The sequence below is a fragment of the Rhineura floridana genome, chromosome 16 (genome assembly GCF_030035675.1).
Source record: "Rhineura floridana isolate rRhiFlo1 chromosome 16, rRhiFlo1.hap2, whole genome shotgun sequence".
NCBI lineage: Eukaryota > Metazoa > Chordata > Lepidosauria > Squamata > Rhineuridae > Rhineura > Rhineura floridana.
In genome coordinates, this window is record NC_084495.1 from 17,351,953 (window position 1) to 17,366,698 (window position 14,746).

General features: G+C 42.0%; 1 protein-coding gene and 1 long non-coding RNA gene across 8 annotated transcripts in view; one reads left to right on the top strand and one right to left on the bottom strand.

Annotated features, from left to right (window-relative positions):
* HDX (highly divergent homeobox) overlaps positions 1 to 6,188 on the bottom strand; it is a 56,245-nt gene extending 50,057 nt beyond the window's left edge. For 2 of the 7 annotated variants that reach the window (XM_061598580.1, XM_061598576.1), the window contains exon 1: positions 5,961 to 6,188. Coding sequence is in view for 2 of the 7 variants with exons in the window: in XM_061598575.1 (XP_061454559.1) it covers positions 5,257 to 5,418 (162 nt within the window). In the remaining 5 variants the exon portion in view is untranslated. Of the gene's footprint in view, positions 1 to 5,206; positions 5,624 to 5,960 lie in introns of those variants that run through there. The other 5 variants (XM_061598575.1, XM_061598577.1, XM_061598578.1 and 2 more) reach the window with 4 other exon arrangements.
* LOC133371310 (uncharacterized) lies at positions 5,215 to 13,204 on the top strand. The gene is made up of 3 exons (XR_009759300.1): positions 5,215 to 5,524; positions 11,918 to 12,167; positions 13,138 to 13,204. It is a non-coding gene; the product is annotated as an uncharacterized LOC133371310 (long non-coding RNA).
* Positions 13,205 to 14,746: the final 1,542 nt, after the last annotated feature.

Below are 14,746 nucleotides of genomic sequence, written 5' to 3' on the forward strand. Positions count from 1 at the left end.
AGGAGGGCTAGGATCTCTTCTCGCTCATCCCAGAGTGCAGGAGACAGAATAATGGGCTCAGGTTACAGGAAGACAGATATCAGCTGAACATCAGAAAAAACTTCCTAACTGTTAGAGCAGTATGACAATGTAACCAATTACTTAGGGAGGTGGTGGGCTCTCCAACACTGGAGGCATTCAGGAGGCAACTGGACAGCCCCTGTCCAGTATGCTTTAAGTTGGATTCCTGCATTGCGCAAGGGATTGGACTCGATGGTCTTATAGGCCCCTTCCAACTCCACTATTCTGGTTCTAATCGTGATATTTTTGTCACGATGTGCCAGAATCACCACCACCAAACAGACTTTAAAATTGTACTAATAAGATTGTTTGTTCTTCTGGTTAGTTTCCTTCTTCCAACAAATAACATTAACAAAACATGAACGTGGATATTTGAATGATTAACTATTACAATATTTAGATAAATGTAACGTTCTTTAAAAAGTAAAATTTAGGCAATTTCAACCAAGCCAACACAAGAAACTTAAACTATTGGGTGGTATAGATAACTCAGTCTTCTTCACCTATGTCTTCCTCGTTCATTGTCTGGAAAAGAAATACAAGCTCTCCTGCTTTTTCAGTTCCCAACTTATTTCTCAATTTAGAATGAATTAGTCCAAAGGAAAATATTCCCTCTACACCTGCAGAAGAGGCTACTGCTGTTAACAGCTGGATTACCACTTCAGTGGTCTCCTTCTTGTTCAGATTTACTCCACCTCCCCATCTCTTTTAACTGATCTTCTCTATCTTTGCAGTCAGAGAGAAGGTAAGGCCTTGACAGAGGCCTAGAGCGAGAGAGCATGCACTTCATGTATACCGCTTGCAAAACAGGACTGTTCAGGTTATCTCCCATCTCTATAAACTGCTGTTAACATATTCATAGAATATAATTAGAAGTTGTATAATTAGCATTCATAGTGATATCTTTGACCCAGGCTCTTTTTTTTACTAATTAAGAAAATTTTGAAATCTGATCTAAATTAAAAAAAACATTTCAAATTAAAAAAATCCATTGTTAATTAAAAAAAAAACATTGATTTTTATCAGACGTTTTGTCTATCGAGCACTGTCTACTCTGAATGGCAGTGACTCTCCAAGGTCTCATGCACTCTTTCCCATCACTTCCAACATGATCCTTTCAACTGCAGATCCTAATGGATTGAACCTGGAGCATTCTGTGTGTATGTGCTTCACCACTCAACAGGCCTTCCCCAGGGAGTTTGAAGTTTACTTCCAAGTAAGTGGATGTAAGGTTGCAACCTTGAGACAATATTTTTGCCATGCATTAAAGAAAGGGATGTGGAGCATTTTGGGGGCAACCCACCTGTCAATTACCAAGTGTCATTATGGCATGTGACTGACAAGTGGGTTGTCCCACCCACCTGTCAAAATCCCTTGTGCTGGGTTCCCAAGCTTGGGAACTACAGTGCAAGGAGCACTGCCAGCCCTCTGCTTTGCAAGCTACCTGACTGCTCCTTTTCACCTTCTGATTTCATCCAAATAAGTGGATATAGGATTGCAACCTGAGGCAGTACTTTGCCATGTATTACATTTGATTGATTGATTGATTGCATTTATATACCGCCCCATAGCTGAAGCTGTCTGGGCGGTTTACAACAATTAAAAACATTAAAAACAAATATACAAATTTAAAAAACACATTTTAAAACAGCAATTTAAAAACACATGCTAAAATGCCTGGGAGAAGAGGAAAGTCTTGACCTGGCACCGGAAAGATAACGGTGTTGGCTCCAGGTGCACCTCATCAAAAAATATTGCATAATTTGGGGGACACCCCTGAGAAGGCCCTCTCCCTTGTTGCCACACTCCCAGCTTCCCTTGGAGTAGGCACCCGGAGGACAGCCTTTGATGTTCAGCGTAGTGTACAGGGGGGTTCATGTTGGGAGAGCCGTTCCATCAGGTATTGTGGTCCCAAGCCATGTAAGGCTTTATAGGTCAAAACCAGCACCTTGAATCAAGCTCGGAAACATACAGGCAGCCAATGCAAGTAGGCCAAAATCGGTTTTATATGTTCAAACCGTCTGGTCCCTGTTACCAATCTGCCCGCTGCATTTTGCACAAGCTGCAGTTTCCGAACCGTCTTCAAAGGCAGCCCCACTTAGAGTGCATTGCAGTAATCTAACTTGGAGGTTACCAGATTATGGACAACTGAAGCCAGGTTATCTCTGTCCAGATAGGGGCATAGTTGGGCCACCAACAAGAGTTAGTAGAAGGCACTCCATGCCACCGAGGCTACCTGAGCCTCAAGTGACAGAGATGGTTCTAGGAGAACCCCAAGCTATGAACCTGCTCCTTCAGGGGGAGTGCAACCCCATCCAGGACAGGTTGGACATCCGCCATCCAGTCAGAAGAACCACCCACTAACAGCATCTCAGTCTTGTCTGGATTGAGCCTCAGTTTATTAGCCCTCATCCAGTCCATTGTTGCAGCCAGGCACCAGTTCAGCACACTGACACAACCTATCCCTCAGAAGTTACACAATGGCTTAAAATAACCTGATAACAAGCACAATCTTGTCTACATAAGTGACATTTACAAGCAACTAAACCACACATTTCATATTGAGGTAAGACATAATTCCAAAAAGGTTGATTTGGGATGGGCAGAGTGACCAGCAGCCCAAACCTTATTCTTATTTATTTATTAGTCTAAGTCTAATCAAATGTACTCTGAAATAAATCGCATTTGCTTCAATGGGACTTAAGTAACTTTGAGCATTGTTAGTTGCTGCCACCTTTGTAGTTACTTCTATGATCCTCCAGATAAAGTGTACATTTCCTAGCAATTAATGGGTGAGCAAAATGGCATCCTATACTTATAAGCCTAAAGGAATGGCAAGTTCCTTTTAGAAGCCTTCATCAACCCATCAGTATTATTAACTTGGATGTCAGAAGTACTTGTTGACTCCATTTTTCCCCTATAGAGGAGCATATCAGGTTTGATTGAACGTCAATAACTGCATATGAAGTGGACACTCATTAAAGAGACTTCCAACTACAGTCAGCAAACAAAGTAGTGGGAAAAATCAATAGCAAAAATACTTGCTGATAAAGGCCTCAGAAGAATGCTAGTTGGCTTTTATCTCTAATATCTGATGCGAGATGTAACTCATCAGAGTGGATGCTAGCTCACAAATTATTCCAAGACTCAAAAGAGGGAAACCAGCAAATAGCTATCTGTACAGCTATTATCTGTTATTTAAAAAGGGCCATTGCCATATGCAGACATGCATGTTGCAGATTCTCAAAATGCTGTATGCACCTTTCTTTTTTAGCAAGGCTGGTTGCTTGCATCATCTAAATCAGGAGTGGCTAATCTGTGGCCCTCCAACTCCCATCAGTACCAGCCAGCATGGCCAATAATCAGGGTAACCCCAAGGCTGGATTACTATAATCCAGCTCTATTGGGGTGGGGGAAGGCAGCTCTTGGGCCCCATCCAAAAGCTCCACCTGGTGCAAAGTACAGTGACTAGACTGCTGATGGGGGCAGAAAGCTGACAATATGTGACATAACTGTTTAAGCACCTGCATGCCAGCCCATCTGCTACAGGGCCAGTTCAAGTATCTTGTATTACTTTATGAGCCCTGAACAACTTGGGTCCTCCAGGGTACCTTAGGGCCCCTTATATTCCAGCTCAACCACTGATATAATCAAAAGATTTTCCCACATGTTGGTGAGGATCATGAGGTCAACATGAGATCAAGTCTTCATTGTCATCAGTCCTGTCCTGTGGAATGCTTTTTTAAACAGGAATTCAGCAGGCACCTTCAGTTTGCTGAAAACGTTTCTATGCCACCAGGTTTACGCAGACAATTAACAAAAATAATTCTTTTAGTTAGTCTAATCTGTGATTTTGGTTTTTTTGTATATAGATTTGTTGTACATCACCTTGATATTCTTAATGACATTGTAGTATTTTTTATTAATAAATAATGGAAGCCATAGCTCAACATCTGGAGGGTTATAGGCTATCCATCCCTGATCAAACTGATATACCGATCCTTGTGTCATGGATACTACTTATTGCCTCTGACAACATGAGATCTAGATCTAACAGAAGTTAATACCACTGTAAATCTTGTAAAACTTTAAGGCAACACAGGGTGCACATGTTTGTGTTTTGGTTCCATAGAGTAACTCTGGTACTTCTTATCCAGCATCGTTAATGCACCAATAACAGAAAGACCATATGCATGGTCACTTGAGTTGGCATGAACAACGCTGAGAGTTTTCCAAATCTTAATGTCATCCTTGTATTCATTACCATATATTAATACAGAAATCCGTTCACAACAGAAGTTCTGGCTTAAGTTGGAAACTAAATATCCACTTGCACTTTCTGTGGGACAAAAAAAAATGGAAATAAACTGGATGCTCTGCTAGCATATTCAACCACCTTCTGAACAACCTCGATGCAGAGCAGATACTGCCACTGCTGTACTGACATCAGTGAAGACCAAGAGCCAACACAGATGGTGAATGCAATGTAGTCAATCAAAACGTCACCATTGTTACTTATGAGACAAGAAATGCACTTTTGCTCCTTGTTGGCAAGTGTTGAAGGAATGATATACTACCAGAAGACACTACAAAGATTACTATGCATTTATCTCACCAGAACTTTCCATAAGCCCTAGCATGCACCTGTCTCAGTATCACAGCTGATCTCTTTTATTGGAAAAGTGCCCCCCTCACCCTCACAGAAATTAGTGCAGACCATGTCCATGTTTGTGCAGCAGACATTACATTTGCTCACAGGAGCATTTAGTTGGGGAAAAGTCAAGGCACACATCACATAAAACCGCACTTGCTTGAAATCACAGGCTAACCATTGCACTTTTTGTTGTTGCTAGTACACACTAAAACCCGACTATTGCCCCATACTCCCTCTCCCACATGCTGTGATTTTCAAAACACAGATATGTGATCAATGAGGCTCATGAAGAGGAGAGCTGTTTTGTTTTACAAACGAAAGAGGATAGCATGCCCCTCATTACAGGTAAGCAATCAATTACAAATCACCAACAGCTACTTTTGCCAGGCAAAGTTATAATTGGCTAGCTGGTTACCCAAACCCAACCGGCACAACTTCCCTTCACTTCCTTTTCATACAAACTATATATATAAAAAAGAGCAAAGGCCCTACCTCCACCCCCCCCTTCCCTGCCTTCTCCTGGGGTAACTTTCGCAACTCACTGTGTGAGCGGCTGTTCTCCCACTACGCATGCGCCCCGTTCCATTAAGAGAGAAAGGAGACAGTCCTCTGCGCGATGAGTACGCGCAACAAACCGCCCTCCCCCCAACAGCAAGCAGCATGCTCAGGCGTGGCGAGTGTTTCCAACGTTTCCTGATCGGCATCCACTTCCCCCATTCCCAGCCTTAGGAAATGTTTTGGTTATTCTGGGGTCTGGGGGCATACGGCCCACAAGGGCGAGTGTCACGCACGGCGAGGGCATCCTAAAAGGTAGTTCCCCCCCCTTCTTCTCCCAAGCGCATGCGCAACTTGTCTCCCGTGGATAGGTACGCGGAGCGCACGCGCCACCACCGCGACCGTGCAACGGCGGGTGACACTGGAGTCTCTTGCTGCGGATCGAAGGGGCAGGTGCGCATGCGCACCCGAGTTATGGTCTGCGAGCTCCAGGCTCAAGCCGAACCTCGGCTTTTTTCCCCTCTCGCTCGCTCGCTTTCTCTCTCTCTACCCCGCCCCTGCCCCCACATGAAGCCTTCAGCCGAGTGAGGGGGGGAGCGTCTCCCTCAATCCCGGCCCCCACCGAAGCTGGCGAAGAGCCCCCCCCCCGCGCTAAGTCTTTCCACTGCCGCCCTTCCCCCCTCCCCTCAGGGTCCGCGCGCCGTCCGCGCCCCTCCCCCTTCCCATGCCCTCCCCCTGCCACCGAACCCACCGTGCTCTGTGGGACAGGCGGGGCTGGTCCGGGGCGGCCCAGGGCTCCGAATTCAGCCGGTTTCGGCTGGGTCGGTCCCGGCGTCACACAATGAAATCAGCGCCTCCGATCATTAATTCTCATCATGATCGTGACGTCAGCGTAGACAGCGGCCAATCGGAGCTCGAGATCAGCGCCGGCCGGGACAGTCTCCCTGCCCCCGCCTCTCAACCCCGGGGGGGAGAGCCTGATCTAAGGAACAGCCCCCCGCTTTGGAAGGCGGGCGAGAGAAGAGGAGCGCGCGGGGGAGGGGGATGGAGAAAGAGAGGGAGGAGGAGCGTAGTGGCGATTCTCTGATGAACCAGCTCGGCCGCGGATGGGAGGGAGGGAGGACTGGCAAGTTCAGGGAACGGCTGCGGCGCTGGGCGCTGAGAGTTACTTGCTCTCTGGCTGAAGGGAGGAAAAGCGGGAGGCCGGGAGGGGTTTGTGGGGCCGCTGAGGCAGCAGGCGGCGCTGCCCGCTTGCCAAACGTCCAGACGAGCCTCAGTCCTCATACCTGAGGGGAACCCGAGATATAGGTGGGCGATTCCCTCCTCTATCGTTTCAACGCTGTTTCGCTTTTATTTTTATGTACCTTACTAGCAAGGCTCAAAAGCACCGCTTTTGGACCTGGTCAAGTGTTAAGTTACCAGTCGCACAAGACACCATTGTGCTGAATTCCGTTTATTTATTTATTTTAAAAGCATAATTCTCCTTTCCTTTAAACACATACTAAAATGGACTACAACGTACTGAATAAGTATAACATCTTAACCACTAAAAAATGACCGAAAAGTTCCTGTGACATAGGAGACCAGCGGTTCCAAACTCCCCCCCCTCCATCGACCACTTGAAAATTGCTGAGGGACTTGGCTGACCACTCATTTTCTGTCTGCTGTAGCAATAGTAATGTACTGTGCTAGGTGTTGTATGATTTTAATTTTTATTTCTATGGCTCTTATATTGCATTTTATAGTATAATTTGGATTTCGTAGAATTCAGATTGCAATGCAATAAAATGCAATATAACAAATGAAGCAATAAAAATACAAATGAAATCAATATAGTTAATGTGGATGTGCCACAGACTATCTGAATGAAGCTTGCTGACTACTGGTGGTCCTTACACTTTGGGAACCTCTAGTTTACAGTATTTGTATGGCACTTAAACCATCACGCCTATCAAAAGTTGTTCACAATATTGAAAACAGATTTAAAGGCTGATGTTCCTTCTCTCACAGTAGCAGATTTGAAATCCCACCTGCTGTCAACAGGAACATTTAAATTATGGTAACCTCTATACGGCATAGTAGCAATTTAATTGACAGCACAGCCCTATGTCTACTTGGAAGTAAATATAATTGCTTTCAATGAGGTTTACTTGCAGGTAAGTGGTTTAGGTTTGCAGCCTAAAGCATTTATATTCTGCCTTCACTGCTACCAGGCAACCTTGCCATACAGAACAAAACCATACAAAGCCATCGTGAAAATAAAACACACACACAGAGTTTTGCACAGGTTTCTATTTCCCCTCAGAAACACCTTCTGACCAACTCACAAGCACTACAGAGGGCTCCCAAACTGGTTTATGCTTCATTCATGTGGTCTGCTGCTTGTCTGTCAAAATACAATTAAAAATCATACAGGATCCTAGTACAGCACATTACAATTACCACAGCAGGCAGAAAAATCATGAAGTGGTCCATTGAGACACTCAGCGATTTTTAAGTGGCCCATGGGGAAAAAAGTTTGGGAACTACCAGGGCCGGTGCTATCATTAGGCCAACTAGGCAGCCGCCTAGGGCGCAGACCTCAGAGGGGCGCAGTACTGACCTTTGAGGGGCACAGTTTTACACAGATTAGTTTTTTTAACCATTGGAAAAAATGCAACTAAAATAAATCTAGCAGTTTCAAGTTTTGTGCTTTTCATTTTTTCTACATCTGCTTTTGAAAATTGAAGTAATAATTTTGGGTCTGTGTGCAAGTAGTTAGCTTTGCCTAGGGCACAAAATAGCCTGGCACCGGCACTGGGAACTACTGACATAAGCAACAGAATGTGGCTTGGCCAAGGTATACTGCCTTTTTATTGAATTTGTTCATGTTGATTTATGGTTGCCTCCATAGTTTTACAGCATCATGAGTCGCTTTAGGCTCTTTTGGGGGCAGAAATGCCAGGCTATAGATTTTAAATGGGGGGGGGGAGTCCATACTGGGTATGCATGCCAAAGGCACAAATCCATTTTGGTCAAAAAGAATAGAAAAAAGGGGTGTGTGTGAGAGAGGGAGAAAGTAATAGTTTTACCCACGAGATCACTACAATTATAGTAATTTTATTTTCATTCATTGTATTCTCCTGATGCTTTAAATTGGTGTTGTGCCATTCATTTCAATTCAGTTCAATAGCTGTTGTGCCGTTATTTATTATTAGATTATTGAAATGTTACAGTATTCCTAACCCCCCAATGTTGATTGCTGCGCCAGGGGCTTCTCTGCGATGGAGGCCCTAGCTCTGCCCAAGCAGGCAAGAGTGCCTCCAGAAGTATTTCTGGTAGTGATGGGTGGTCTATGTATTGTTATTACTAGTAAATGGCAACCCGCCATTACATTTTGAATTCCAGGTGGACCAAGCGCCTCTTCTTGTATCCCCTTACAAACACCCTTGCAAGCAGGCAGTAAGCTACCGTCAGCTCTAGCCACAAAAAGGCTAGGTCCCATCTTCAACTACAAATGCATAGTTATGCCACAGACTACCCGGGTAAAGCTTGTGCACTACTCGTGGTCAAGGGGGCACAGTTTGGGAACCCCTAGTCTAGAGTCTTAGGCTGTGTACGCACCATACATTTAAAGTGCATGACTTCCCCCAAACAATCCTGAGAATTGTAGTTTATTAAGGATGCTGGGAATTGTGAGGAGTCAACTACAGTTCCCAGGATTCTTTGAGGGAAGCCATGTGCTTTAACTGTATGATGCTCATGCAGCCACTGTAGTGGAGCAAGTAAGCAGGGGCCTGAGAGAATGAGTAGAGGACATGTGGAGCTGAATGAAGGAGCCAAGAAGAGAATGTGGCTGTGAAAAACTGAGCATAGGACCTAGGGACAAGAATTGGCAGGCAAAGGATTTTTGCGAGCCTAGACACTGGAAAAGCCAAAGATATGGAGAGAAAAGCAGGATTTCAGATATTGATTTGAACTAATTAGCCAAATTCATGCCTACTTTCTAAATGCCACACTCACCAGTTACAAAGTGCATAAATAAATTCTGTTCTTTAAAAGGGAAAACTCACAGTTCAAATGGTCAGCATGTTATTTTGCACATACTGAATATAATGGTGCCTTCTTTTGAGTAAATGCTTCTATACTGGGTATAATTCTACAATCTGAAGTTAACTCCCAATCTACATGAGATTTTCAAAATAATTGAAAAGCGGTATAGTTTTTGAACAGCATATGTGGGAATTTATAGAGACTACATGGTGCTTTTACTGTAGCATCTAAATGATAGTTATTTTCAAGTACATAATTACATACCTTTAGCTAGCAATGAGCTTATTATTTTAATAAAATTTCGAAGAGCTGTAATAGTCCATAATCAGTACTCAACATTTTATATGGCCTGAGCTGAGCACATGATAATAATTACCTAAAACATAAAGAGCTTTTCTTTGGGGAGATGCATGCACAATTACAGGGAATTGTAATCTAGGAATAGCAATGTTACCTTTTGTTTATTGCAAATTGCTGCAATGCTTGTTCTGTTATTGTCAATTTGCTGTGTGCTGCTTTAACAATTTAATTTGTCCGCCACAATAAAATTACAAAGCACAAATGCAAGCTATATTGAGAAATAAAAGGTGACAATGGCATGGGAGTCCCCATCATTTTTTGGGCCTGGGGGCACATTTGAAAATCTAAGAAACAATTGTGGGCACCTCAAACTAGCAATTTTATAGAAGAATAATTGGTGATGCTCAGACTCAAAATACAAAATACTCATGCACTAATACAAAACACTGGCAAAAAAGCACACCCCAAAAATGCAACAGCCCCAAACAACAACAAAGCTGAGACATCTCATTTTAAAATATAAAATTGGGAAGGGCAGGGGACTTGGTGTGTGCAGAGGGGGTCTAATATTGTGGTAGTGCCCCTCACAAACATTAAAATGTAGAGTATTTTGTTTCCCACCTTTTTTTTTACAATGTGAGGAATCAAAAGAATCTTATATTACTTATGCATTAAATGAATAATATGAAATAGTAAGATGACATCTGCTGGTAAGATTGCCATTATCAAGTATTTAAGATAGCAACATTTTGCATTTTCATACCACTTGTTTATTTACCTATTTTTTTCTTCTAAACATTTCTTATATAAAATCATTTGCAATGGTAAACAGTTTGAAGCCTTGTTGACTCAAATAGGAAAATAAGGCTGAAATCCTATATACACTTACCTGGTAGCAAGTTGCCAATGAACAAAATGGGAGTTGTCAGTAGATACTCATAGGTCTCCACTGTTAAGCATGTGCATAAAACTCTCATTTCATTCAATGGGGCTTAACACTGCCAAACTTCAGCTGGATCATGTCCTACCATAGTGGTTCCCAAACTTCCTTCCCCCCACAGACCACTTCAAATTGCTGAGGGTCTTGGCAGACCTCTTAATTATTTTTCTGCTGTTATAGCAATTCTAATATGCTGTGCTAGATGCTGTATGATTTTTAGTTGTATTTTATTGCTTTCTTTATTTCTTATATTGCATTTTATTGTATTACAATTTGCATTCCATAGACTTCAAATTCTGATGTAATAAAATACAATATAAGAAATAAAAGAAGCAATAAAAATGCTGTGAACAATCAACAAGAATATTTAACGTAAGACTGGCTGTGGATCACCTGAATGAAGCTCGCAGACCATTGGTGGCCTACAGATACGGATGGAAAGATATGTCAGTTGTGGTTCTTCCAGTTTCTTGTTTTTCCAAACTTAAATTAAGTTCTCCACATTTCTGCAGCTATTAGTGCTTTTAAAAAAAAATTCTCATGAAAATTCTCCAGCATTTTAGTGCAAATTTCTCTTAATAAACACGTTTTTGTAAGCAGGTTTGACTAATGTACACATTTTTGCAAGCCATTTCTCATCATATAATGCATGATATTTTCACTCAGATATTCATTTTTATGCACACTTTCCCCTAATATATGCATTTTTGTAAACATTGGTTGGTTGGCGAACTGCATTGAAAAATTCAGATAAGTGCCATTTTGAAGGATGACTGTGTTTTGATTCTCATATTGTTTCAGAAAGTGCAAATTTGATAGATTTGGCTTAAAATGCAAACTGAGTCAAAATTCTCATCCATCCGTATCCACAGACCACAGTTTGGGAACCCTTGGCCTGACATATCAGCTACAGAATAATGCAAATACACTTTATTCAGTGCAGCTTTGTGTAGCCAAATCATTTGTTTTGTTTTATCTCAGTAGAGCTACAACCAACTAGTTTTGACAATACTTTGTGAGAACATTTCTTTATGTTTTGGCTGTCCACTCCCAAAATAAATGAATAATAGTTAGAGATTCATAGAATCCCTCAGTTCTGTTCAACTAATATTCTGACCGATACTGTATTTTATGGTTTTAGTTATTACTGAAAGCCACCCAGAGAGCTTTTGTTATTGGGCAGTTTATAGATCAGCTTTCACCAACCTGGTGCCCTCCAGATGTCTTGAACTACATGATCATTGGCCATGCTGGCTGGGACTTAACGGGAGTTGTAATACAAAAGTACGAAGGGGATCAGGATAGCCAAGGCTGATACAGAGTTTTAAAATGAAAAAGTGAAATACCTCTTGGGTTCCACTGTTGTCTTTCAGTAGGAGTTATAGATTTCAGAACTGCTGGATGATATCTTTTTCTGCCAATTTTTTTTCTTTCAGTTGCTGTTCTACTGGGCCTGTGTATGGATTTTTCAGTAACAACAACAATAGAAGAGGAAGACGAAGAAGAAGAAGAGCTGATGGTACTACCAGTACAGAGTACCATCACCTCTTTTTTTTTTGTCCTGCCCATGTCAGTCAACCATTTTATGCTGACACCCACAATACTTTTATCATGGTATGAGTACCGGCATCTCATTTTTTACAACAGCAACAACAACAATAAAAACCACTGGTTATGATGATGATGGTACGTATTTTAATGATTATACTATTATAAACTGCTTAGAGGCCTTTTCTAGTAAATGGCGTATAAATTTAGTTAAAAAAATAAATGAAAAATGTGGGATGAACAAATGATTAACAGGAAGAGACATAAATACCCTGACACCCTGCAAGCAAATCAAGATAATTGCTCATTGTCATATAACTGTCCCATAAACAAATCAGACTGAATGCTCAATAAAGACTGGATATAACGTCCACGTAAGCTTTGTGCAAGCAAATCAATATGAATGCCCAATAAATAGGTCATCTGGAGGAGCCCTTTGGCATTTTTTAAAACATTCCTTCCTCTGGCCATCAGCATCATATCCTAATGCATGCTGAACATGCAAAGGGATGCTTCTAGACTGGGATGAACATTTAGTCCGTTTATTAAGACATGACATATTGCTCCAACACCATAAAGTGGACATGAAGCTGGAGAAGAACAACAATAACAGTTCACTTTCGTGGAAGATAAAATGTCCAAGCTTGCATAGACCCTACTGTTACAAATAAAAATAAGATGAAATGGTTATTGCATTAGGAAAATAATGTGATAACACATCATCAGTACCTCAACTTTATGGCTGTTGCAAAGGTATTCATGTAATATCAGAAACTGATGTTCATGAACACAAATGCTTTACTACAATGAGCTTCTAACAATTGAAAGCAGATTTTGATAAAGGGTAATCTTCTGGCAAAGGTGTGTGCATGTTATGTTGAAAGGCTAAAGCTGTCAGCTAAAGAAGATGAGGGCCCAAAAGCTGTCAGCTAAAGATAATGCTCAATCAAAATCTAAATTCTTTAAAACAAGTTCTAGCCTCTGGGGCAGCAGAGAACAAGTATTTGCCGCCTTCTATATGACAGCCCTTCAAATCTTTGACGTCATGACTCTTCTGTCTTTGCTTCTTGGGGTAAATGTGCCTAATTCACTCATCCTATGATTGTAGGATTATATGACCATCTTTGCTGCTCTCTGTGGAATCTGTTCCAATTCGTCTACAGCTGATTTGTCTGGTGTCCAGAACAGGATACAGTGTTCCAGATGAGGTCTGATTAGTACTTAATTATTATTCAAATTTATACACCGCTTCACAGCATAAAACCATCTTAGCAGTGTACAAGGTAAAAACAAAACACACAGATGGCGAGCTCTAACAACAAGAATATCAGTTCAACAAATTCTAAAAACAATAAAACCATCCATACAAACTCCAGAAACAATGTCATCAGATATAAAATTGATATACCTTAATTACAGGGTTATACCTCAGGGAGAACCTTCCTAAACAAAAATGTCTTCAGTAGGCACCTAAACATCATGTTAGGCGCCTGTCTGATTTCAGCTGGTAATTGTTTACAGAGAGCTGGAGCTGCTTTCTAGTTCAGGCTAAGTGCACCTCTGGGGCATATGGTACTCTCTGTAGTGCCCCATCTGAGGAGCACAGTTGCCCGGCAGGGTTATAGTGGGCACGGCAGACCCTTAAATATCCTCGTCCCAAATTATTTTAGGGCTTTAAATGCTAAAAGCAAAACCTTGAACTGTGCCAGGTAGCATATTGGCAGCCAGTGCAGCTCCCTCTGCAGAGGTGTCATATAGTGTTGATAGGGTGCCCCAGTCGACAACCTAGCTGCTGGATTCTGCACCTCCTGCAGCTTCCAGGTCAAGCCCAAATGAAGCCCCACTTAGAGCATGTTGCAGTAAGCCAGTCTTGAGGATACCAATGCTAAGATCACAGAGGCCAAGTTATCTTGGTCCAGGAATTGCCAGAGCTGTCTTACCAACGGAAGCTGGTAAAAGGCACTCCCAGCCGCCAAGGACACCTCTACCTCAAGTGACAAAGTGGATCCAGGAGCACTGTCGACACTTTCCAAACCTCAGAAAGTCTGATTCTTTTTAAAAGTGGATTTATTGTGCTATGGCGACAGAGTGCTTTAATCCACGTTACCTGCCCAAACCTAAAATTCCCATATGCACTTGTCATGCAAAATAGTCTGGAGGCACCCGAAGACCATGTTGATGCCACTTGCTGCCTGTTCTCAAATCAGGGCACAGTTATTAAACAGCTTCCCCACCCACCTCCTAGATTTTAGCATAATCACACCGATTGCAACATCTTCCCCGTCTTTCTTTTTTTCATCATGCGGAAAGCCTTCCACTAGTTTTTTTCCAGATGTAAGGCTGGCCACTGCCCTTGATATTCTAGAATCATTCCACTGCAACCAGCTCTAGATCTGAGAGCTGCAGAATCTTCATAGTGCAAGTCCATGCATGCTGGGGGCAGGGCAGGGAGAGAGAAATCTGATTTTGTTTGTATTGTAATGAGAAACTAGAACCAAAACACAGCTACCTTTTGAAATTCTCATTTCTCCAAATGAATGAAGTTTTTATTGATCAAAGCCGTAGGCTACCACAATTAAACAGATATAAAAGGAAGATACAAAATAGATATTAAAGAACAGATCATATTACAATAACACACAGTTCAACAACATAGAGTGGAAAAGCAGCAGTACAGTTCAAATAAAAGTTTCCTCGTGAGAGGGAGATACCCTGAC